Genomic DNA, 24,409 nt, shown 5'->3' on the forward strand with positions numbered 1-24,409 from the left:
TGGGGACTTTGCGGGTGGGGCCAGGAGACTTTGGGGGTGGAGCCAGGAGCATGGGTGTGACAAGCAGAATTGAACTCCAAGGGAGTTCTGGCCATCACATATAAAGGGACAGCACACCTTTTAAAATGCCTGCCTTCCATAGAAAATAATGAAGGATAGGGGCACCTTCTTTTGGGGCTTGTAGAATTGGACCCCCTGGTCCAATACTTTTGAAACTTGGGGGATATTTTGGGAAGAGGTACTAGATGCTGTACTGAAAATTTGGCATCTCTACCTCAAAAAACAGCCCCCCCAGAGCCCCCGATACCCGCGGATCAATTCCCCATCATTCCTTATGGGAATTGTTCATGGAGGTGCATAATGGCTGTGGGGGTGGGGCTTCCCCCGCCGGCCAGCTGGCTGGGGGAGGGGGGAAGCCTGTAAAACCGGGGGATCCCTCGCTGGGACCTGGGGATTGTGAAGCCTAATTCTTTGTAAGGCCTACACGGAGGGGCATAGAGGCCCAAGCCTTCTTGGTTGCATCACCTCCCCAGTAACTAGCATTCACTGGGACAGTTGGGGTCCCACAATATCAATGTTTTTCTGGCTTGCTGAATGAAAGTTTCAAACAGTGAGGTAAAGATCTTCACTAACATTTTACTTAAAAAATAAGATGTTGAATATACTATCAGGTAGGCCAGCCATCAAAAAAAAAAAAAAAAAAGGAAGGAAGGAAGGAAGAAAACTGTTGTGTCCTAGGTTCAAATGGAGAACTGTTACTTTTGGAGGGAAGCTGAACAAGCCAAGCTTGTACTCCACACCAGGGTTCCAGAGAAGGCCTAAGCATGCCCAATCAGGGGAAGGATTGAAACATAAGTAGCCAATCAACATCTAGGCTCATACTGTACCCTGATAGGCCCTTAGGCCTCTGTAAATAGCCAATCAGAAGGGGGCAAGAATTGTATAAAGGAGCGGGAGTTAAGGTCCAATCAGAAGGGGGCAAGAATTGTATAAAGGAGCGGGAGGTTTGAATAGAGCTCAGTCTGTGTTGGTGTTCCTGAAGTAAAGCTTGCTGAAATCACTCTCCGACTCTGGTCTCTTACTGCGCCGACCCCAGTACTTTACAAAAACAGAACAGTGCAGATCTAAGAAGAGGTACACCATTCTAAGTCCATTGAAACCAATGGGTTTAGAAGAATGTAACTGTGTTTTAGACGGCACTGTCAAATTGCAGCAAAATCAAAGGAGGAAATTGACATATGAAAGAAGGAATAATGGTAATATTGAGAAGCGCATAAGGACAACTTTTGAAGATGAATACCACAATAATAATCAAATCACATCTCATTAGTACTTGCTATTTCCTTCAGGTCTGTAAACCTGCACAAACCATTTCCTGACTGAGAATTAAGTTAACCCAATTGACAGGGTAGGAACAAAAGCTGCTCTTCTTTGACCCTCTTGTTATATAACAACATTTTCTCCTTTCTTAAACCAAAAAACAGCAGCTCATTCAACATTTGGAATTAAGTGTATGGAATTAAGTAATATAGAAATGTAATATCTGTGGAAATGTAACCTTTCTTAACAATACAGTCTAGTATGCTTGTGTTGCTTAATGATTGTTTTTATGGTGGTAGTTTATTGGATTGTAATTTCGTCTGTGATATTTTACTTGTAAGCCTTTTTGGGAGCGTTTGCTGGTTAAGAAAAGAATGAATCAAATGAGTACAATTAACAGCTTACAATTCTGTCTGCATTCTCTCCTGCTGATAGGTCAAATAGCAGGCAGAAAGACTGAGCATTACCCACTACTTACAGAAATGAAAGCTCATGCAACAAGCAAGGAGTCATCCTTTTCTGGTAGGCCTGGTTTTAAAAATGTGCTATGTACTATTAAGGTCATTTGTGTATTAAAGTCCTTTTTCAAAAAATGGAAAACAATGGCACATCTACTGGACCAAATAATGTTCAAAATGCTGGAAGTGAACTTACATAGAACTCTCCGTCCGGTAAAAGTGTTTGAAACTAAAAAGGCAGAGTGGGGGAAATGATGATATATGCCCAGAATAATGATGTTGAGTATTTCTAAAGCAAAAGAGTAGGAAGGATCAGGCAACCTGCCAGTAGCAAGTAGGAAAGTAAAAAAACAGTATCTGGGCAAGGTGGAGGATGTAATAATTGAAAACATGTAGTCTACAGTTGGCAATATTTGGTTTTAAAATTCCATTTCCATATTTTAAATTACCATGGCTGATTTTTCAGATGCATAACCTTTAAGTCATCCACAGGGAAAGTCTAAAAGGTCTGTATCTGTAGTAACATGTATTCACTCTGAATGAGCCAAACTATTTCTTTACACTGAGGAATGCTTCCCCCTAGCCAATTCATTGATCTTTTGCTTTTGTCAAGTGAGGACATTTCATTCCAAGAAGGTATTTAATTCCATTACTATTAAATTGATAGAAAGTTTAGTAGTGTCATGATGATATACAAGGCAGAATGGACAAGGCAGATGACTTATGGATTTGTGTATATTGTCTACTGCCCTGCATATGTTGTAGAAAAATGTGTAACATATCCTTCTGAAACAAAACAATCTGAGTTGGAACCTACCTTTCAGCTAGGCTGAATCCTATGATTCCCTTCTTTTCTGTCAGAGGAAGTCTTTCTTCTCCCCTGAAGAAAGACTTAGTAAAACAGAGTCATAGGATCCAACTAGCTGAAAGTGCAACCCATTATGTATACTATTACATCAATACCTGCTAAATTCTTGATTGGGTTAGCTCATAATAATAATAATAATAATAATAAAATTTTATTTATACCCAACCCTCCCCGCCGAGGCAGGCTCAGGGCAGCTGAGCATACAATGAGCGTACAATGCATGTCCCCTTCTACTTCCATGTCAGCCTATATGTTTTAGTAAAAAAAGATATCCTCATGACTGTCTTTTGTCTACCAATTGTAAAAAATTATGTGCAGATTTCCAAGCACACTAGACAGTTGGTGGAGAAGACAGTGGTATTACCTTGGTTGATGAATTTAGAATTGACCCTACCCTGACAAAACTGATGTTAATGACCTGTTATACAAAGATCGCTGTTCACTTCAAACATCATACTGTAGTGAAGAGGGTGATAACTATGTAATTTGCATGGATTGTCATCCAAATTGTTGGAATTGAGTTGTTCTTGGCTTCACAGACTTTAATTAGTTCTAAAATGCCACTGTTTACAAGTGTAGAGGAAATGGAAATAGCTTCTTGTGGTGCCAAGAAACACTAACAGTCATTTATCTAGCCAATGAATTTCAAGCATACAATTCCCAGCTTTATGTAATAGCTAATGGCCTGTTCCAACAACTTGCTTATACCAATTACTTCCTCATTACGCTTCACATTAAATACCGTGCCTGTTGTCAAACTTCTCATGCTGGCTTGCTGATGGATCCCAGTGGAATAATAATCACAGAATTCCTTCTCCTCATTCCAGTAACTCTTCCACCGGGCTGACAAAACCCTCTACAAATGCCTTAAAAGTAATTTGCTGATACAAGAGGTGATCCGTTCATTTGGGTGCTACATGCTAGTGCAGCCTCTGAGATTTTCTGTGGCATGTATCTAGTAGCCCTTGGCAGCACAAGGCATGATTAGGCCAGTATAAAGGACTCTACAATCTTGACAGTAATGGGAGAGTCCCTTGGTGCAATGCTATCATGATTTCTGCTTAGGGTTGCACTATGAAGCATCATTCTTTTTGAAATCAATTGAAAGCACAACTTCATCTGGGTCATGTCACATATGGAATAATACTGGAGTTTCCGTCTAAAGAAATGCTCTCTAAGTAATATTTTCTTTTTCTTTTTAAAAATTAAATTCTAGAAGACATAGCCTACATTGCTATGTATTCCTGTTGCACAGTTCTTATCCTGGGATTAATCCTGCTGGCTTTACTTAAAACCAGGTAATATCCACAGTATTCACTGCTTATGTGTAGAAGCCTGAAGGGCATGGCAGGGAATGTGTGGGGTGGGTGAGAGTGTGGGTGTTTTTTCCAGAATGTGTAGCTGCTCAAACCTTCCTTATTTATGGCTCCAAGAAGTCATGATTTCCAATGTGAACAGAACTATGTAAGGAATGTTATATGGAAGAGTTGTGTCAAATCACATTATTTAATTCCAAAAAAATAAAGCAGAAACATTGTACAAATAGAATGAGAGTTGATTTTGATATCCTGCTTTTTACTACCTGACGGAGTCTCAGAGTGGCTTACAATTGCCTTCCCTTCCTCTCCCCACAACAGACACACTATGAAGTAGCTGGGGCTGAGAGAGCTCTGAGAGAACTGTGATTGACCCAAAGTCACCCAGCTGTCTTCATGCGGAGAATCAAACCTGGATCTCCAAATGATGACTAGTAGAGAATCAAACCTGGATCTCCAAATGAGAGTCCACCATTCTTAAGCACTACACACTCTCATTAAAATCGTTGTCTTCTGAGAAACAGAGGATGTGTTTTGATCCACGTCCCATTGTTTTCAACAAGAAAAACAGTGGAACATAAACATTACCTGGCTCATATGCCAAGATTACACAATAAATGAGACTGGCTTTTGATTTTTCTCTTAACAGCCTGAATAACTCACGTATTCTGGATATTGAAAATAATGTTTGGCAAGAAGAACCTAATTGTTTGATTCATATTTGTTTCTTTTCAGAGCCTTTGCAAAGCAGGCAAAGACCCCTTCCCCTGCTCCTCTATCAGAGAGGCTTATGATAGCTCAGCAACCATGGATTGTCAACTGTGTGGATAATGAACTTTCAGGCTCTTCTCATAGCCAGCCCCTTACACGTCTACCATGAAAGACCTCTTGGGAAGAAAGATTAACATTATACTCTTCTGCTACTTCAGCAAGAGCTGGGCAAATTATTACATGCATCAGCAACTTGAGCATGCTATTTCACCTTGTGCTATTTGCTGCAATGTCATGGCGATGTGCATGCTCTGTCACTGGGGAGCTGTCTACTGGTAGAACTCCATGTTCTCTTGGTAAAGGCATGTTCTGAAATGTGAATTTGTTAACATAATGTGAATGAAAGAGTGGGGATGCTGGAAGGAGGAAACCAGTAACTCAAATGTGTGCTTTACTCCTTCCCACCACTTCTTCTTTGCAAATGGGATCATCTCCCTCTCCTCAAGATGGAATACAACAGCTAGGGTGTGTGTGTGTGTGTCAAAGTTAAGCATCTTGCTCTGCCATTTCTCCTCTACAACTGCCCCTATGCTTCAAAAAATAAAATTAGAACTCCATGGTTTCTCATTGCATGTATTTCCCTCTTGTTATTAAAGTCCTGGCACATCCTTCCCACAATACAGATAATTACAGTTTAAGGCCTAGTATTCATGTTTGTCTAGTGTCATGAGAGGTGCAGTTGTGTCACTCCTTTCTTGGTCATATGAGAAGCCCAAGCCTGCATCCGGGGAAGCCATTCTGCAACTGCTTCCCACACAGGTTTTAACCCGGTTTTCAGATGATTTGCTCAGCCAACTCCCCGTTAGTGTCTTGTGGCAAGCCACAAGATAGGCACCTGTGCTGGACTGGGCCTCTTCACACCTCCCTGCTGACATAGGCAAGAGTGGCAATACTCTGGTGTCTATGCTGCCCTTGATAGATCTTAGCCTGATGGGTGGTTGTGCTGAAGCACTTCCTGTTTGGAATGTTATCAGTTCCTCCTGTTCTCATGGGCCTATCAAGTAACTTTCAAACCAGCAGCTGTTTCAGAACAGCATTATGCTTATTCCCGTGAGTTTGCAGCAGAATGCCACATCCTTCAGCAGATGATGACAGTTTAGTTCTGTCTGGTGTTCCGTGAGTGATCCCTTTTGTCTGTCTTATGTTTTCATGGGCTGTATTTTTAGCCTTGATTTTTAATTGGTTTAATTATGCTTTTTTATTATGCTGCTTTATTGTTAGTGGCATTGGTAGTCCTGATTGGGCAAAAAGACAGGATATAAATGATGTAAAATAAATGAATAAATAATCCTTCTCTCCCGCCCCCCCCCCCCCCCGACACATTTAAGAGTTGTGTTCTTGGTACAATTGGTCACCCAAACCAATTTTTCTGTGTCAGGCTTGTCACGTGGAAAGCAATCCTGAACTGTGATGACCCTAAAAGTATGGGATTGGGGTAAGAAGGGTCAGTTATACTGAAAACATTTTACTTGTTTCTGCAAAAATGCTCATACTTCTTTTTTTGCTATGATTTTTTTATTATATTCCATGATTTTATGATATGAGTAATTTTATGCTACTATTTTTTGTTCTTGATTTATTACATTATTGGTTTTAATTACCCAATCTACCATGGGAGTTTTTAACTGAACATACAGGATAAACATGTATTAGACCAGGGATGTCAAATCTATGGCCTGTGGGATGGAGCTGGCCCACGGAAGCCTTTAATCTGTCCCAGTCAGTGGGGCTCTTTTCATTCTCCCCTTCCCTGCCATCCTCGCTGTTCTGAGCTTGAACTTCCTTTGAGTGTAGAGAACAGAGGGCAAGGCTGCCTCTGAGAGCAGGAAGCACAGGGCAGGGTTGCCAAGCTTCCCAGCCACTGTTCCCAGTTTCAGTAGTCCTCCTCACAAGTAGGGGCTGGAGGAGGGGGGCCCTTCTGCTGTGATCTTTGTGTTTCTTTTTTATTTTAAAAATTGTGGGGAGAGAAGCTTGCAATACTCATCTATTTCATGTTTTTCCTCTGGGTCTTAGGCTCAGACCATTTATATTTTTAGTTCATATTTTTTAGGGGCAGGGGGAAGGTTTGGGACCAACCACAGTTAAAATATAGTGTTCAACAAACTCAAGGAAGTCTAGGTTTAAACCCCTTCCTCCTAATATAGGGCTCCTAATGTGGGGCTCCAAAAATATCTTTAATTGTGTTTTTCTGTGTCCTTTATAAAGTTTATTTCTCTGCTATTTGGCATTACATTTTATGACACACATGGCCTGGTCTGACAAAGTCCCATTTATGTCAGATCCAGCCCTCATAACAAATGAGTTCAACACCCCTGTATCAGATGCTAACTAAATATACAAGTGAGGATTTCTTTGCTGCAGAACCTAAAAACCCTTCAAGGTCAGCCAAGTTCTATGACAAAATAACAATTACTGGACACAATGTTTACTATGAATTTTGACATACCCAATGTAATGTCAATTATCCAATGTATTCCTTAATGTGGCATGTTCGTGCTTCTGCTTTGTTTCCGCAGTTTCAATTTTATAGCTGATTTCAGATTTTTTTTATTGCATTGTTTATTGGATGTATTGTTTTGATTTACACTCAGTGGGTGCTTTCATACATGCTGAATAACACATTCAATCCACTTGCCATTTCACACAGTAAAATCCAGTTGCAAAGCACATTGAAAGGGGATTGAAAGTGCATTATTTAGTGTGTGAGAAAGCATACAACTGTGTCATTTGCCTTGAGTCTCGATGGGAAAGGTGGACTATAAATAATAACATAAATAAAATAAATAAAGGTCAATGGTATTAATTCTGTTCCCATTTTAGTGAAATTTTTATTTCAAAGATGTCTAATCCTGGTACTGGCATAAGACCAGATATTTATTTATCCAAAACATTTAGAAACCCTCCATTCACCCAGGTAACTGGGTCCCAAAATGTGTAATGTCAATAAGAAAGAGATAAATTACAAAATATGATTCTTAAAATAAATTAAAGCAGTATATTAAACATGAAAACCAAGGAATAACAAGACCATCATCTTGAAGAGCTAAAGGTCTCCCTAAAGAGTTTCATTCTGCAGGCCCTCCAAAATTCCAAGAGAGAAGTAGATCTTCTAATTTCTTCTGGGAGGGGGTTCCACAAAACCAGAGCACACCCTGAAAAAGCCACAAGTGGGCAGCAGCTAGGGTTTCTATTTACCCAGTCCCACTCCTGCCCTCAAAAAAATCAGTAGTGGCGGAGAAAAAATGAACACTGACCACCAGAGAGCAGTGCTTTAGGCTATAGACTTTAGTGCAAGATAGGCAAGCTAAGACATTTCATGCAGAATTCAGCCTTAATGGAAAAGGAAAGACAAGCAAACAGGCAGAGCCAGTGTCCTGCTAACAACCTGCATCATTTTATGAAACGAGCCCCACTTCTGAGTGCTGAGGAGAGAAAGCAGCAAGTGAGGAGGGGATTGGACAAGCGAGCGGGTGGGGGGTGCTGCTGCAGCTGTTGCTACCAAACTGGGTTTCCTCATGAAATACTCAGCATGAAGCTGCAACTGCTCCAGTATTGTCGGTATTTCTAGGTTATGTGGGTATTTCTAGGTTATTTCTAGGTTCTAGGTATTTCTAGGTTAGGAATTGGTAAGGCACAGCCACTCCCAAGTGCAGTGCCAGTAGGACTAGGACATTTGAGATTTGGATGTTATGCCTCTGTTGATACAGCCCCTGATTTGCAGGAACCTGGGAAGATTAATCAAGAGGGCTTTAAATTGACACAACCAGAAAGAAAAAAAAGACAACCAACATGGGGGTTTCAGTGAAGGAGAGCAAACAGCAGAGGTCCACCTGGGAAGGGCAGGTCAAATGCACCTGAAGGTGTGAGGTTTCAGGTGCCTGTACAAATGCCAAAAGCTTAGGTAAATAAGAAGGAAGAGCTTGAGCTTCTAATGCAGACAAAGGGATATGATTTAGAGGGCATTACACAGACTTAGTGGGATGATTCCCATGACTGAAATTTAGTAGTGGACTGAGATGAATTGTTCAAGAAAAACTGAAAGGGTCAAAGAAGAAGCAGAGTGGTGCTGTGTGTAAGGACAAGGTTTGTTCATAAGGAAATACTGGAAGAGGTGGGTGACAACCCAGTGGAAAGTATCTGGGTGAGGATAAGGGAAGAAAGGACAAACAGTATTATGGCTGAGTGTGAGGAGGTGGATGCTGTCCTCCTTGAGCAGGTTAACAGTGCATCCAAGCAACATGACCTTGTAGCTATGGATGACTTCAACTTCCCTGATGTGTGCTGGGAGACAAACTCTGCTAAGTGTCCAGAGTCATACTGCTTAGTCAACAGCTTCCTTTCTGAAATGGTGGAGGAAGCTAAAAGGAGTTCAGACATACTTGAATGAATATTAACCAACAGGCAAGAGTTGGGATGAAGGTGGTAGGGGACCGAGGAAGGTGGTAAGGACCCTTTTGCTTGGGGGGGGGGGGGCAAGGAAGCTTTTAGTCAGATGTGTGTGTTTGATATTAGTAGGGTAGACTTCAATGGACTTTGAGGCATGATGAGAGTAATTCCATCGGGAAAAGATGTGGGAAGGAAAAGGAGTAAATGATGAAGAGTGGACTCTCCTAACGCAAGAGCTCTTGCAAGCTCAAGCCATCACTATGGAAATATGGTAGGGGATTCAAGAAGTCAATGTGGATGAACAGAGAACTCTATGATGAGCTAAGAAAGAAAAAAGAAATGTCAAGAAATTGAGGAAAGGACATACCTCTAAAGAAGAGTGAGGGTTGCTAGGCACTGTAGGTCAGCATCAGAAAGGCCAAAACTCTAAGTGGGCTGAGGTTGGTCAGGGAGGCATGCTTCAACAAAAAAAGTTTCTTCAGCTTTGTGAGGAACAAACACACGGTAAAAGAGGTGATAGGCCCACTGCTAGGAGAAAATGGAGAAATTCTGACAGGATAGAGAGAAAGCAGAAAGGCTCAGTACCTATTTTGCCTCATGTTTTTCCCCTGAAAAAAGAGAACAGGCTTATCTAGTGATGGTAGTAGGTAAGGCACAGTGTACTGGGCTGCTGGTTAACCAAAGACAGAGAAGTTGTTGAGAAGCACCTGACTACATTTAATGAGTACAAATCCCCTACGCCAGAGAGCGTGCACCTGAAAATGCTCAAAAAAATCTCTAGAGAGTTTGCAGAGCCTTTGCCCATCTTCTTCAAGACCTCCTGGAGGGCAGGAGATGTGCCACAAGACTGGAGGAGGGTGAATGTTATTCCAGTCTTCAAAAAAGGAAGGATGACTCAGAAAACTACAGGCCAGTCAGTCTGGTATCACTCTACTCTGTTCTGGTTAGACCTCACAAGGAAGTATTGTGTTCAGTTAGGAATGATGTTGACAAACTGGAATGTGTCCAGAGGAGAGCAACAAAGATGGTGCGGGTTCTGGAGACCAAATTGTATGAGGAAAGACTGAAGGAGCTAGGTATATTTAGCCTGGAGAGGAGATACCTAAGAGGTGATATGATAGTCATCTTCAAGAATTTGGAGGGTTGTCATATAGAGATGGAGTGGAGTTGTTTTCTGTTTCCTGAAAGGTCAGACCAGAACCAATTGAAATTAAAGCAGAAGAGTTTTGGGCTAAACATTAGGAAGAACTTCCTGATAGGGCAGTTCAGTGGAACAGGCTTCCTCAGGAGGTGGTGGGCTTACCTTCTTTGGAGGTTTTTAAGCAGAGGCTAGATGGCCATCTGACAGCAATGCTGATTGTGTGAATTTAGACAGATCATGAGAGGGAGGGAGAAAAGGGATGAGCCAGTGGTCTACTCTTGTGGCCCTTTCATATATGCCTTGGGTAATGCTGATCTCCATTTTGGGTTCAGGAAGGAATTTTCCTCCAGGCCAGGTTGGTCCTGGAGGGTTTTTGCCTCTCTCTGGGCATAGAGCAGGGGTCACTGGGGTAATAGGGGGTGGGAGTTGTGAATTTACTGTGTTGCTTAGGGAGCTGGACTAGAAGAGTAAAGAAAATCTATTCACCCCTAGTACAATAGCCTTATTTTTGAGTCTACAAATAAAAAATGAATAAAAAGAGGTGAACAAGATAGTAACATCTGAGATTCCTTTCCAGTCCTAAAGCTCAGTTGGCCCAAGCCAATGAATGAGCGGCAACAGACACCCAGGACTGGTTTTGGTATATATGTGTGTCCCACAACTTGATTTGCCTGCAAGATTTTGTCATCCATTTTCCTATCCCATTTAAATTAACAGTCTGACATACTAATGCTAATAAACATTTATTCATTTCTAGAGATGGTACATCCATCACATCAAACTTCCCAGGAAGCTATAGTATTCCTGAATCAAGTAGTCATTAATTTCAAGTTTAAGCATTAGTTATTAATAACTGGAAAACAAAGTTAAGCAGCAATCCAAACAGAAAGTAGCCTATGAAAGATGTTTCATAATACATATAATATGTATTTCAGATTTCTGTTTACTCTTCAAGCGTTGGGTTCTGTTGCCTTTACACATGTATCTGAAGTGGTTTGCAGCAGGATAAGCCAGTATTGCTATAAATCAGCGTAAACACCTAAGGAAGCAGATCTCTAGGAAACTTTATGCTCTGCCCTGAAAACCTTACAAGCTAAACAATCCAATGTAGAAATGGAATTTTTCAGCTACAGATTTCATCTTATTTCTTCTGAGTTTTTTTTTCAATTTTCCAAATTCACCACCATTTTACATTTTAATGTCACTGAAATTAGTTAATACATAAGTACTGCAGCCAACACAAGATGTTGCTCTGAAGTACAAGGTCGTAATATACCAGGTGCTCTGAAGCTGGCATTTTCTTGTAACCTTCAGAAGGCTGTGAAAGAAGTTCCTGATTCAGGGGACAAAGGGAAGCCTGGACCAGAAGCACTTCTAGGTGGGACAAGAGGAGACGTCTAGAGTGTACTGGATAGTTAAGCCTGTCTGGTTTTGTTTTGTTTTTTTAAACTCCTGTTCTGCTTTTTGTTACTAGCAAACATTGGAATCCCTCAATGTAGGGAGTCTAATTGTTTAGCTACCAACACAAATCCTGTTTATACTTGGTCTGTATGCGGAACTGCAGTCTGAAAGCCTTCCCAATTCTCTTCAATGGCAGGGCCGGATCTGGGGGAGAGGGGGTATTTTGCCCCAGGCGTGCCAGAGAAGGCACCAAATTGGGTGCCCCCCAAAGTGGAAGAGGGGAGAAAGATTGGCTACTTTTGCTGCTGAGAAACGGCAAAAGCAACCCCACAGGTTCCCCTCCCCATTTAAACACCCAGTGGGGTGTTTAAATGGGAAGGGGAGTCAGACCCCCTACTTTTGCCCCCTCTCCATAATGCAGAGAGACGGCAAAAGCAGCCCCAGTGAGAGCTTTCTTCCTGCCTTTGCACTCCTGGGGTGCAAAAACAGGGAGAGGCTCTCCCCTCCCCATGCCTCTCTGACTCTCTCGATAGGTACAAGTGGTGGGGGCTTTCTCCTTGCCTTTGCAGCCACCAGGATGCAAAAGCAGGAAGAAGATCTCTCCCCCCCCCATGCCTCTCAGGATTTCCCTGAGAGGCGTGGGGGGCTTTCTCCCTGCCTTTGCACCCCCGGGGTGCAAAAGAAGAGGATCTTCCCCCCGCCGTGCCTCTCAGGAGTTTCCTGAGAGGCTTTCTCCCTGTCTTTGCACCCCTGGGATGCAAAAGCATGGAGATCTCTCCCCGCCCCCTTTTATCCTTCCCATAGAATAGAATGGAAAAATCAGGCTGCCTCTGCGGTGCGACGCTAGAGAGATTTAAAGTTTAAATTCCTTTATCTGGCGTGGCGCTGCAGCAGCAGTGGCCCAACCCCTCCATTCTTTCCAATGGGCCCATAGGATAGAGTGGAGGGATCGAGCTGTGGCTGTTGCACTACTCTAGAGAAGGGGATTTAAACTTTAAACCCTTCTCTGGTGTGGTGCTGCAGAGGGGGCACAAAGTTAGTTTTGCCTAGGGCGCAAAACACTCTAGAGCTGCCTTGCTGAGGCTTCCCCTCCCCATTTAAATACCGGCTGGGTGTTTAAATGGTGTGTTTGCGCCAGCTTGCCCGCAGGTCTCCTAATTTTTTGAGTGGAGGTTTTTTGGTTTTGCCCCCACTCAAAAAATATGTAGATCTGGCTGTGTTCAATGGAAAACACAATGTAACTGGTACATTTCTTTGTGTGCACACAACTACTCTACCAGCTGAAATCTTTGCAGTTGGAGGAGCTCCATGTGTGTACTGAAACCCTGCTGCTTGTACTAAATGGCAGGATCATATGAGCTGTACTGAGCACAATATCTGCAGTATTCTTCTTTTGTGCAGATCTCATTTGAATGCTTATTTCCCAGTCTGGCCTAAAAGAATACACAGGCTCCTCAGACACAGAGTGCTCACAGGATTATGTATGAATTTGTACTTCTAAACATCCAATTTCACTTAAGGTTAATCAGGGGTCATTTTGTAGAAAAATAGATGTTGGAACTCATCCAGGGATTGTTATGCAACTGCATATACTATTTAATGGACAAGGAGGTGGAACTCTCAGAAAGGTTCAAGATCTGTGCTCCTGTGAGCTCCCACTGAATCTGAGGCCTGAGGTTAATCACAAAAAGGTATAAATAAAATTAGAGGGTAATTATTTTAAATAAGCAGCAGTAATGGTTTGGGATTTACCTGTGAGACAGGCAAGGCCTATAAACAATTCTACGAACAGAGCGGTCTGGTAGCTTGTTCTGTAATGGGTTTGCTTATTCTAACCAGAACTATCCAAGACAAACTAGAGGACTTCCAATGCAATCCTAAACTGAGTGGCACCTAGGCTTCCCAAATCCCCCGCCTGGGCGGGGGACCCCCGATTTGGAGCCTCCTCCTCCCCCCTCTTGGCAAAAATCCAGAAAGCAGGGGGAATGGCGGCCCTTCCCATGCAGCCTAGCTCCCAGCAGCTTCTCCTCTCCCCTTCCCATCGATCCCTGATGCTTCTCATCCTCCTCCCTTCCCTTCTCACCTCGGATCGCAGCAGCTTCTCCTTGCCCCTCCCCTTCCCACCCAGCTCCATTGCAGCAGCTGGAGCTTTCCCAGGCTGCTTCCTGCCCCGCCCCAAAGGACCATGTGCCTTTGCACCTCCGGAGGTGGTGAAAGGCTTCAACTTTCTGTGTCTGTGTCTTTGTTGCTGTGAAGAAGCTGGCTGGTGAGTAGAGAGCCAATCCCCTACATCAGATGTGCGAGAAGGGGTGTGTGTGTGAAGGAGAGGGAAACATCTTCATTATTCCCTATGTGGAATATTTCTCATAGGGTATAATGGGGAATTGATCTGGAGGTTTCGGGGGCTCTGGGGGAGCTATTTTTTGAGGTAGAGGCACCAAATTTTCAGTACAGTATCTAGTGCCTCTCCCCAAAATACCCTCCAAGTTTCAAAATGATTGGACTAGGGTGTCCAGTTCTATGAGCCCCAAAAGAAGGTGCCCCTATCCATTATTTCCTATGGAAGAAAGACATTTAAAAAGGTGTGCTGTCCCTTTAAATGTGATGGCTGGAACTCCCTTGTTGGAGTTCAATTATGCTTGTCACACCCTTGTTCCTGGCTCCGCCCCCAGTGTCTCCTGGCTCCACCCCCAAAGTCTCCTGGCTCCACCCCCAAAGTCCCCAGATATTTCTTGAATTGGACTTGGCAACCCTAGTGGCACCTTTCTAAGCCCAGAGGCTACAGTGAACCTTGAACAGTGTAACTCCACTTAGGATTTCATTGCTGGTCTTCAGCATTACCTGGATTTATCATTTGGGAGCCATTAGCTATAAGAGTTGTTTGGAACTACTGATAAAAAGAGGACATTAGAAGTAAATGCACTTGGTACAGGTTATATCTTAATAATGTCAACACGAAATGAAAATGTGGCTGTTACTTGGTAATGACTAAAGCGTAGGGTGGATGCCAGTTGCCGATGGATGTTCCAGGTTGTAATATACCAGGCTGACTAATGTAGAGCTGTTCTCCTCCCTCTTAAGAGGAGTATGATACACTGGGAAAAGGGAGCATAACAGAGTAGAGTCATTCAGAGAACCAGCTTGAGTCACCTTGGTATCCCCTGGACATATTTCTGTTTGCTATAAAACTTACAGGGTGTCCTTGAGGCAGCCATGCTTTCTCAGTATAACCAACCTCACATGACTGTGGTGAATATTAAAATGAGAAAGGAAGAACTGTGTACAATGCCCTAAATTCCTTGAATGAAAGGCAGGATAAGAAATGTAATAAAACAATAGGTAGTATAGGTCAATTATTTCAAAATGCTAATTATAACAGTCTGAATTTTTGGCTTAGTTTGTATTTCTCCTTATAAGAATGAAACAAAAATACTTTACAACAAATATGTCACAATTAATGCATTGACCGAGTAACACAGACAAACTAATGCTCACTTAAGAATGTTAGCATAATGTGTAATGATAGCTTCTTAAATGTACTATGTTATGGAAAGACGAAATAAGCTAACACAGAAATGACAGGTATTTCTTTTTAAAAGGTGGTGGGTTGGTGCCATCAGCAAATTTTAACCACCTTTAGTTTCCAAGTCCTGTCTATGTGGCAGTCACTTCAACATAAGTTTACCTCATGGCTCCCTCAAGCCTGGTAACACTGCTAGTTCTCTATGCACCCACCAGCTTCTGTCTCTCTTTCCTGAAACAGCTCAGGCCTCTGAATGGGGTACTAAAACCGTCACACACTTGCAGACCAGTGTTCCCTCTGAGCTGAGTTACTGTGAGCTAGCTCACCGTTTTTTAGCCTCCAGCTCACACATTTTTGTCTCAGTTGAAAAAACATAGCCCCAGATCATACTTAATTTATGCAGTAGCTCACAACTTTAATGCCAGTAGCTCACAAAGTAGAATGTTTTGCTCACAAGACTTCACAGCTTAGGGGGAGCACTGCTGCGGACCCTTTGTTTAGAGCAAGTTGATCACATGATGTAGGTGTGCTTTATCAGTGCTCATGGCCACATAGCTCCACTATGAGCCTATCACTTTCACTCTTCTTCCAGGCAGCATGCATGGATCTCCCCAGCTCAGCTCGTCCCCATTGTGACCCTGTGATGTAGGGAAGGCTGAGAGAAAGGGACTGGGCCCAAAGCTTTAGAGCAGAATGGGCATTTGAAGCTGGTCATAGTCTGATGCACTCAGTGCTGTAACAGACTGGCTCCCACTGAAGACTCTATATGTGGTTGGGGAGGATGAGGACACTTATCTTTGCACTTCACCATGTGTAAGTTTTATATGTTGGCTATGGAGAACTAGGCACAATTTACTGGAAAATAACGGTTTCAAGGGAAACGAACTAAATTAGGAAAGATGGTGAATTGTGAACAAAACTCTATGAAGTAAAAGTACTAACTTTGGTAGTTGAGGAAGTCTAGGATTAAAATGTTTTCCTTTGATGAACTGAGAAACATAGGTAAATAATGAAGATGTTGTTTTAAATTAGCCTTCAATGATTTACATATGATTGTACAGTTTTGGATTACACACCATATATTCTGCTATAGCACCAATTTACAAACTTAAATATCACAGAAGAAGAAGAATTAAGATTTCCACCTCAAGTAGTTAAATGGGCACTTTTTAAATCCACCTTTACAACCGCATGAAAAAAATTTTGGGAACTGCAGGATGAAAATTTAAAGGAAGGGGGGGGGAACTGCCCAGTTAGAACCAGTTTATTATCATTAGACTGACAGAAACCTTTCCCCATAGTTTTAAATGGTCCAACAGCTCCGCTTCCGTTCTTCCATTGATGCTTGCACAGCAATCCTACATATGCCTCCCAAAGCAGATGGAAATTGTACAGCAGCAGGGCTTCATTAGACACGTCCTCCCAAATACTACTGCTCAATTTTTTTAAATAACTCCTGGGGTAAAAGTAGATTGCCATGAATACAATATACGTAGCAACTATAGGAGGGCTTCATAAATCTGCAAAACATGGCGGGCTGCCATTCCCTACAGATTCTTGGAACAAGATAAAGTCATTCATATACTTAACAGATGTCAACCATAGGGGGGGGGGGGGAATCACAAAAATGCTACTCATAGCAAATCTGGGTTTGGCTCCCTGTCCCTAACATAATTGACTTGGCAAAAGAAAAGAAGTAATCTGGAAGAATAAAACCTATAATAGCAAGGCCACACACTAGGAGAGAGCTCACAGACTGCTGCAGATATTTATATGGCATTAAAAGCCGGCTTGATTAAGAAATGATAATGTACGCACTATCTCTAGAACTCTCTACAGTCAAGCATGTCTAAAGGGGTTTAAAATACCAGTTGAAGATATGGTATCTTCCTACCATCAAACCAGCACAACCAGGATGTTTTCTTAAAGTGATTTCAAAGGCCTGGTCCACCATATAAGACCAGGGAGCTGACTGAATTTCACCACTAAGAAGCACATACTCCTGTGTTGGTGGCTGTTCTTTTTCTGCCTTCTTGTTCCTCCTCCCAATTCATTTCCAACCATACAAATTCACTATAGAGTGACTTTCAGATATCATGATGGTGGTGGTAGTGTGTGTGCATGGGGGGCGGGGGGGGCAGGGATTATGAGTTCTGAATAAGAATTGTGAATTATGTCGCTGAGGCTCTGGATATATAATTTTAATAGGCCATACTGTGTAAAATCCAACATGGATGGGCTTCAATGCCATCTGTTCCCCAGATAAAACTCCAAGAACTAACAATATGATGTATCCTTTGTGTGTTGGAATTGCATGCATACACTTTACTGAAACACTCAAGTATGGGTGTCACAGATGGTATAGGCATGCTGGGTAGGCAGAGAGGCAAAATTTCTTCTTGCTTCTCCAGTGTGCAATTAAGTGCTATGTAGCTCAGAACTGTCCTCCTAATCATAGAGGTGTTATGGCCAACTTCAGATACACTTGTACATCTGGCATGAAACTATGTTTCTTTAAGTATAGAGACATAGGCATTTCTTCCACCTCGAGCCATTTGTCCTTCTTCCTTACTCTTGTAAGCAAGGAGGTACATGCTTGAATGCATCCCATGTTTTTGAGGGGTCTGTTACCATTGGATTGAAAGCTGAGGGGGGCCATATTGACAGAAGCGATGGTGGATTTCAACAGGAGGATTTCTAAAAGCCTAAACAAAAGGCAAGAGAGTTTAATTCAGCCATTAGTTCTGACATCTTCCATTCTGTTTTTATATATGCAACTACTATCAGCTTAACATGTTTCTGCTGCCCCTTTTTTGTCTGCTCAAAAGATTTTGTTTGCAATGGGGTTGCTTAATGCAGCTATAAACAGAAAGAGCATATTGGTGGTCAAATATTCATAGCATAAATAAACAAACACTACATCTCATACAGTTCAACCACTGAAGGAAGCCTGAGCAACTTTGGAATTTGTTGTCTTGTTTAAGGCTGTGCAGATGAAGTTTCCAGCTTCCATAACCTTGGTAAGATCCACACCCTAAGAAGACAAAGAGAAAGAAGAGTGAGAAATTATTGTCATGTCCGTTCACCCAGATAATTCTTGATCAGCAATCAACTTTATTAGCACCACAGTCATCATCAACTGCAATAACCTGAAGCCAACACAATGCGCAAGAGATCCATGATCAGATTTTTCTTTTGCTCCCTTTCCTTGGACATGGGGAGAAGGGAAAGAGGGTAGCTATCCTTTTCTTCCAGAATGCTTTCCCACATCTATTTATTTAGAAAATGTACATGCTGCCTATCCAGATAGCTGGGCATTAGGTGGGCTTCTTGGGAACCATAAGAAAAATGTTGAAATGGATGGGAACATTGCTTTGGAAAAGAAATTAAACATATTGAAGAAGATGAGAATAAGAGTCTAATGTTTGCTTTAGGGCACTTCTGCAAGCTTGGAAGGGGGGGGTGGGGTGGTGGGAGGCACAGTGCTTGTCTTCAAAGGTGAAATTTTTTTTCTGAGAGCCAGTTTGGTGTAGTAGTTAAATGTGCAGACTCTTACCTGGGAGAACCAGGTTTGATTCCCTGCTCCTCCACACACACTTGCTGATGTGACCTTGGGTCAGCCACAAGTTCTCTCAGAGGTGTTCTGCTAAAGAGCAGTTCTGGGAGAGCTCTCTCAGCTTCACCTACCTCACAGGGTTTTTTGTTGTGGGGAGGGGAAGGGAAAGGAGATTGCAAACTGCTCTGAAACACATTTGTGTAGTGAAGGGCGGTGTATAAATCTAATCTCTTCTTCTTCCTCTTCCTCTCAGTGCCTATCATTGTTATAGATAATCACATAGCTTCCCTTCTCAAGCATTCTTCCATCCTGTCTTTGGTCTCTCTTCATGGCTGCAACTCGATTCATATAAATGAACGGTGGCAACAGTCCTATACATGGTTTTCTCTCTTCCCTGAGAGAGAGGCAGACAATTTCCAACAGGTCTACTGAGCAGCCAGCAGCCAGCTTCAGGGGCTGTTTGAAGGAGATTGTTATGAACAGCTTTGTTCCTCATGGAAATAGAATATTATTCAATAAAGTTAAATTTCTTTTTGGTCTTCTGCCCTGCCTCCAGTTTCCACGCATTTTCTTAAGCTGAACATTGACATAGCCATGTTACTGCTGCACAGTTAACTCACTAATCAGGTTCTAATAAGCAGTAAAATCCGTTTTATAACAGCCTTGACTTGGCCTAGATCCGCTATACATACATAATACTATTGTCCTAGGCAACCTAGACAGATCATAGCAGAGGCAAGATTCAAATTCAGGACTTTCTGATTTGTAGGTCTACTTTTTTTTTGCCGCTTTCACAAGTACTGGCAATAACTGTCTAGTTGCCACAAGAAATCAGCTTTCTAGTCAGTTCCAAGGACAGAGGAGGCTCCCTGCTGCATCTCTGCATGCTTTATTACACTGGTTTTAATCAACATGGGAGGTGATGGTGTTAATGCTGCCCCATTTCCATATCTGACTTGACTGGAACTTTAGAAGATATTGGATATTGGATTTTAATCACTCTCCATATGGGGATGCAGCAGAATTATCTTTGCCTCAGAGGAAGCTGCCTGTTGCTGCTCTGTTCATTGTTCTAGGAACATCTCCACCCAATTAGGAGACAAATGCAGAATAATTAGTCACCAGATGCATGGGGGAAGATTCTCTGAGGGGCAACAGTCCTACATATTTGCATTACCAGCTCTTTTTCAGGTGTAATAATTCTCTGGTTTTAATTTAGAAAAGCTGTGTATAGGAAACACTGTAGTATTAATAGAATATACAGAGCTAGCAAGGTGTTGCAGTTACCTTCTGAGATGGACAGGCTAAGTTCAGTCTCTCCCTAGGAGCAGCCAATGAGAGTGGAAAGAATGTTTGGAGAAGGGAACTTGGAAAAGAACAGCTTAAAAAAATGGCATTCCAATATTTTGTGAGACAGGGCATCAATTTTACCCTGACCACAAGGGCAGAAATGATTTGAATAGGATGACGATGACATTGATGATATTGGATTTATATCATGCCCTCCACTCTGAATCTCGGTCTCAGAGCGGATCACAATCTCCTTTATCTTCCTCCCCCATAACAGACACCCTGTGAGGTGGGTGGGGCTGAGAGGGCTCTCACAGCAGCCCTTTCAAGGATAACCTCTGCTTGAGCTATGGCTGACCCAAGGCCATTCCAGCAGGTGCAAGTGGAGGAGTGGGGAATCAAACTTGGTTCTCTCAGATAAGAGTTCACACACTTAACTACTACACTAAACTGGCTCTCTAATACTCTCTAATATTAAAGCTGCTCTCTAATACTTTGGAGGGGGTGCTCTAACAAGGGAAGGGGGGGGGGTAGGTGTCTCATGTATAATGACAGAGTCCAAGGAGGTAAAATATCAAAAAAGAAGGAAGATGATATCTTCACTTATAAACCCAGCTGCCATAATCTAGAATCTATTATCTTCATCCATTGAGAATGAAGACAAAAATGTTGCTTCCTATACTTTACTGTTCTCATTGTTTTGTTTATATCATAAATAAATCTTCCTTTTTTGATTAATGCTGTGGGCTGTATGTCCGAGGGAAAGAATTACACACACACACTTTAATACCTTTAGTCTATATTTCTGTTATTAGGATATAAATGAATGGTGGCAGCAAGTGATTGGAACAATTTTTCAGCCTCAAATTCAGCAGCGCTGTGTGAGCGAGCACCGATTAATAAAGGGGGCTGTCTGTGGATGTTTCTGGGACTGAGAAGGAGGACCTGAGGTGTGAAATGGTCATGATTCTCTTTAGATTTTTAAAGAGACAAGAAGAATGGTGATGTCCTGACCTATGTGTAACAACTTGAAGAAGAGAGGTTGTAGAGGGTGGTCGGCACTCTGTGTGAGTGAATAGGGGGCATCACACCCAGAAATGGTGGAAACTAGGGTTCTGGAGCTAATCGCAGTGACCTTACACTAATCACTCAGCCTAACCTAACTCCCAGGGTTATTCAGGGAAATAGGGTAGGAAGAAATATATATGTGAGTTTCTTGAAGGAAGAAAAGTTCAGAAAATAAAGAGGGCAACATCTACTTATTTTGAATTAGGGCTGTGGTTCTATATGAACTTACTTGAAAGTAAGTTCCACTGAAACCAGGAAGACAATTGCATCTGAATTATATAGATAAATGGGATTTATTTGGGGAAAATGTTTTTATGACTGAAGTGTTCTATATTATCAGTACTGTATGATTCTGAACCCTGTTGATTTTGGCATACAACTTCTGTAAAAAATCATTTCTTATGAAGCATTGTAGAGGATCTTTACTGATGTTATAGATGTGCAGCAACAAGACATCACACTGTCTTTGCCAGAATGCTACACTGAGTTTGTGGTTGACTCAGAATCCTCTTTCCTTCAGCTGATTGCCATCACTTGATTAATAATCTCTGAAACCTATTTCTAAACATATCTAAGGCTTTGTATACCAACCAAATGAATACTCAGAATGGATTTCAACCATTGACTTCCTCTGTAAGTGATTTCAGTCAACAAAACAAGAACGTAAAACCTGGAGCCTGAAAGGAAACCAAGAGATTATTCAGGCCTAAGGTAAACATGAAGCAATGATTAATTTTAGTAAGTGCTACCTACTATCAGAAAGTCACTGGCAAACAGGAACATAATTTCTCAGAAAGGAACATAACTGTGAATGTAAAAAAAAGTACTGGAAACTATGGCTTCAGTCAGCACACTCAACAGCATTTATATTGTCATATTTCGACATGTGTGAGCTCCTCATGGAGTTATCATGCAGCTGTGAAAATGCCTGAAAGGCAACTCAGTGGGCCCACATCTTGATCAATGACTATCAATCCGATGCTGCTTTTTTGCACATCAAAAGCACCAAGGAAATTATCAAATAAGGTGTTTGATCATTTGAACTGGCCTTTTGTGTTTAAGGTTCTGGAAGAATTTGGTTTTGGGGTGAACTTTATAAAATGTTAAATTGATATGTACTACTCAATCAGCAAAATTATTATCAATGGAGAATTGATCAAATCATGTAAGGATACAAAAAGGAACAAGATAAGGATGTCCATTGTCTTCTCTTTTGTCTATTCTAGTTTTGGAAATATTGATAAGAGGTATAAAACAAGATGAAAAAATTAGAGGTGCCAAGATTAAGAAAGAAAATTACAAACTGAGAGCTTTTGTGGATGATTTAGTGTTGGTATTGGGAGATCCTTTAAAAGGAGCTAACTCTTTGACGCACAAATTAAAATAGTTTGGTTCACTTGCAGGTTTTAAGATCAATAAATAGAAGATGAAGATGTTAACTAAAAACATGAATTCACAAGCGGTGGTGTTCTGATGTCTGATGTTCCATTCAAATGACAACTGAAGGATATATCAAGATTTGTGTGTCAGGGGGAAAAAACTACATTAAATACAAAGTATTAGAAGACTAGTTGGATTGGATTAGAAGAAGAGGTGGATTGGGTTAGGTTTCCCAAGTCCCTCGCTGCTTCTGGCGGGGGACTTTTTTCACATGTGCAATGCACGCGGGGAGCGATGATGTCACCTGGAAGTGACATCACTGTGCTGGCAGCATTGCTCACCGGCCACTCTAGGCATTTCTGGGAAAACATTATGGTTTTCCTGGACGCACTAGCAATTTGGGAGGGGAAAACTCTATGGTACCTATTGTACCATAGTTTTCCCAGAAACACTAAGAGCGGCCGGCGAGCGATGTTGCCAGCGTGATGACATCACTTCTGGGTGACGTTATCGTGCCAGTGACATTGGGGAAGGTTTCCCCCGCCGGCTCAATGTGGGCCGGTGGATTGGGAACCTCCAGGGTGGGAAAAACCCCACCTGACCTGGGGGCTTGGCAGCTCTAGATTGAGTTTACCCAATTTGAGAGTATACTTTGCAGCTTGCTGTTTGGTATAGCTGCAAGAATGGTTTCTCTTGATAAATAAAAGATTGGAGTTAGAAGGTTGTGATTTAAGATTTGGGTGGCATGCTTATTTATGGTATGATAAAGTTAAAATTAATGCTGATTTTAAAAACCACTGTATTAGACATGCTATTCTGAGAATATGGAATAAACATAAGCCCAGGTTATGTCTGAAAACTCCACTATGGATCTCAAATCAAGAGGCATTTTTTAGATTGGAAATGGCTTCTACTCAAAAGTATTTAACATTTCAGGATATTTTAGATTTTTCTCAAGGTGACTGTAAAATGAAAATGAGAGAGTTTTTGTTAATACAAGGTTATAGTTGTCAATGGGTTTTTAAAATTCACAATTTTCAGAAAGATTTAAACTCCATAAAAGGATTAGTGGTTTTGATCAATCTACAACTGTATTTGAAACAGAAATTTGTACAAATGACCAACATGGCATTGCCAAAATGTATAAACTTGAAATTTGAAGCAGAGGAAGAACAGGTATTTATGATAAAGTGGTCAAAAATTTTGGTTATTCTATTTAAATGGAACAAAAGGAACATTTATGGTATAAAGTTAAAATTTACCTTAAGTTCCAATTTAAGAGAAAACTTATAAAATGATGTATCAATGGAATATAACTCCAGATAAACTAACTCAAAATGTATAAAGATATTAAGAATAAATGCTGGAAATGTCAATACCATGAAGGGACATTTTATCATATATGGTGGTCTTGTAAGAATGCTAAAAAATATTGGATACAAATACATTCGATTATGCAGAAGACTTTAAAGACTGACATACAAATGAAACCAGAGGCTTTTTTGTTGGGAATAATGGATAAACAACTTGAAAAGATGAATGGAACTTTGTATATATATGTATGACCAAAGAAAAACAAAGAAGGGAAAGAAACTTAACCCAAAAACTGGAGTAAGAAACCTAAAAGGTTAATATGCAATTAAAGGGCCAAACATTAAAAACAAAAAGTAAAAAAATCATAAATCAACATACATGTATTTATTGCAGAAAGCTAAAACCATTTAAGGGCCCATCATAAGCCTCTATCCTATGTAAAATCATAAAACCTCAATGGGAACCCACTCAACTTGACCTGACGCGTTTCGACCTAGATTGGTCTTTTTCAGAGGTCAGAAAGGTAAGTACACATATTGGCTCATAATACAGAACAGAATAAAACAATAGAACAATGCTGGACCACAAGGAAATTTAGTGAAGTGACAAAGGCTTAG

The 24,409-nt window shown here is 41.4% G+C and overlaps 1 protein-coding gene across 2 annotated transcripts in view; it reads right to left on the reverse strand.

Annotated features, from left to right (window-relative positions):
* Positions 1-17,878: 17,878 nt before the first annotated feature.
* HMGCLL1 (3-hydroxy-3-methylglutaryl-CoA lyase like 1) overlaps positions 17,879-24,409 on the reverse strand; it is a 98,672-nt gene continuing 92,141 nt past the window's right edge. For both annotated transcript variants that reach the window (XM_060258327.1, XM_060258336.1), the window contains one exon: positions 17,879-18,218. In XM_060258327.1, the coding sequence (XP_060114310.1) occupies positions 18,117-18,218 (102 nt within the window). In that variant the 3' untranslated portion in view covers positions 17,879-18,116. The remainder of the gene's footprint in view (positions 18,219-24,409) is intronic.

Source organism: Heteronotia binoei, chromosome 1 (assembly GCF_032191835.1).
Source record: "Heteronotia binoei isolate CCM8104 ecotype False Entrance Well chromosome 1, APGP_CSIRO_Hbin_v1, whole genome shotgun sequence".
In the NCBI taxonomy this organism is placed as follows: domain Eukaryota; kingdom Metazoa; phylum Chordata; class Lepidosauria; order Squamata; family Gekkonidae; genus Heteronotia; species Heteronotia binoei.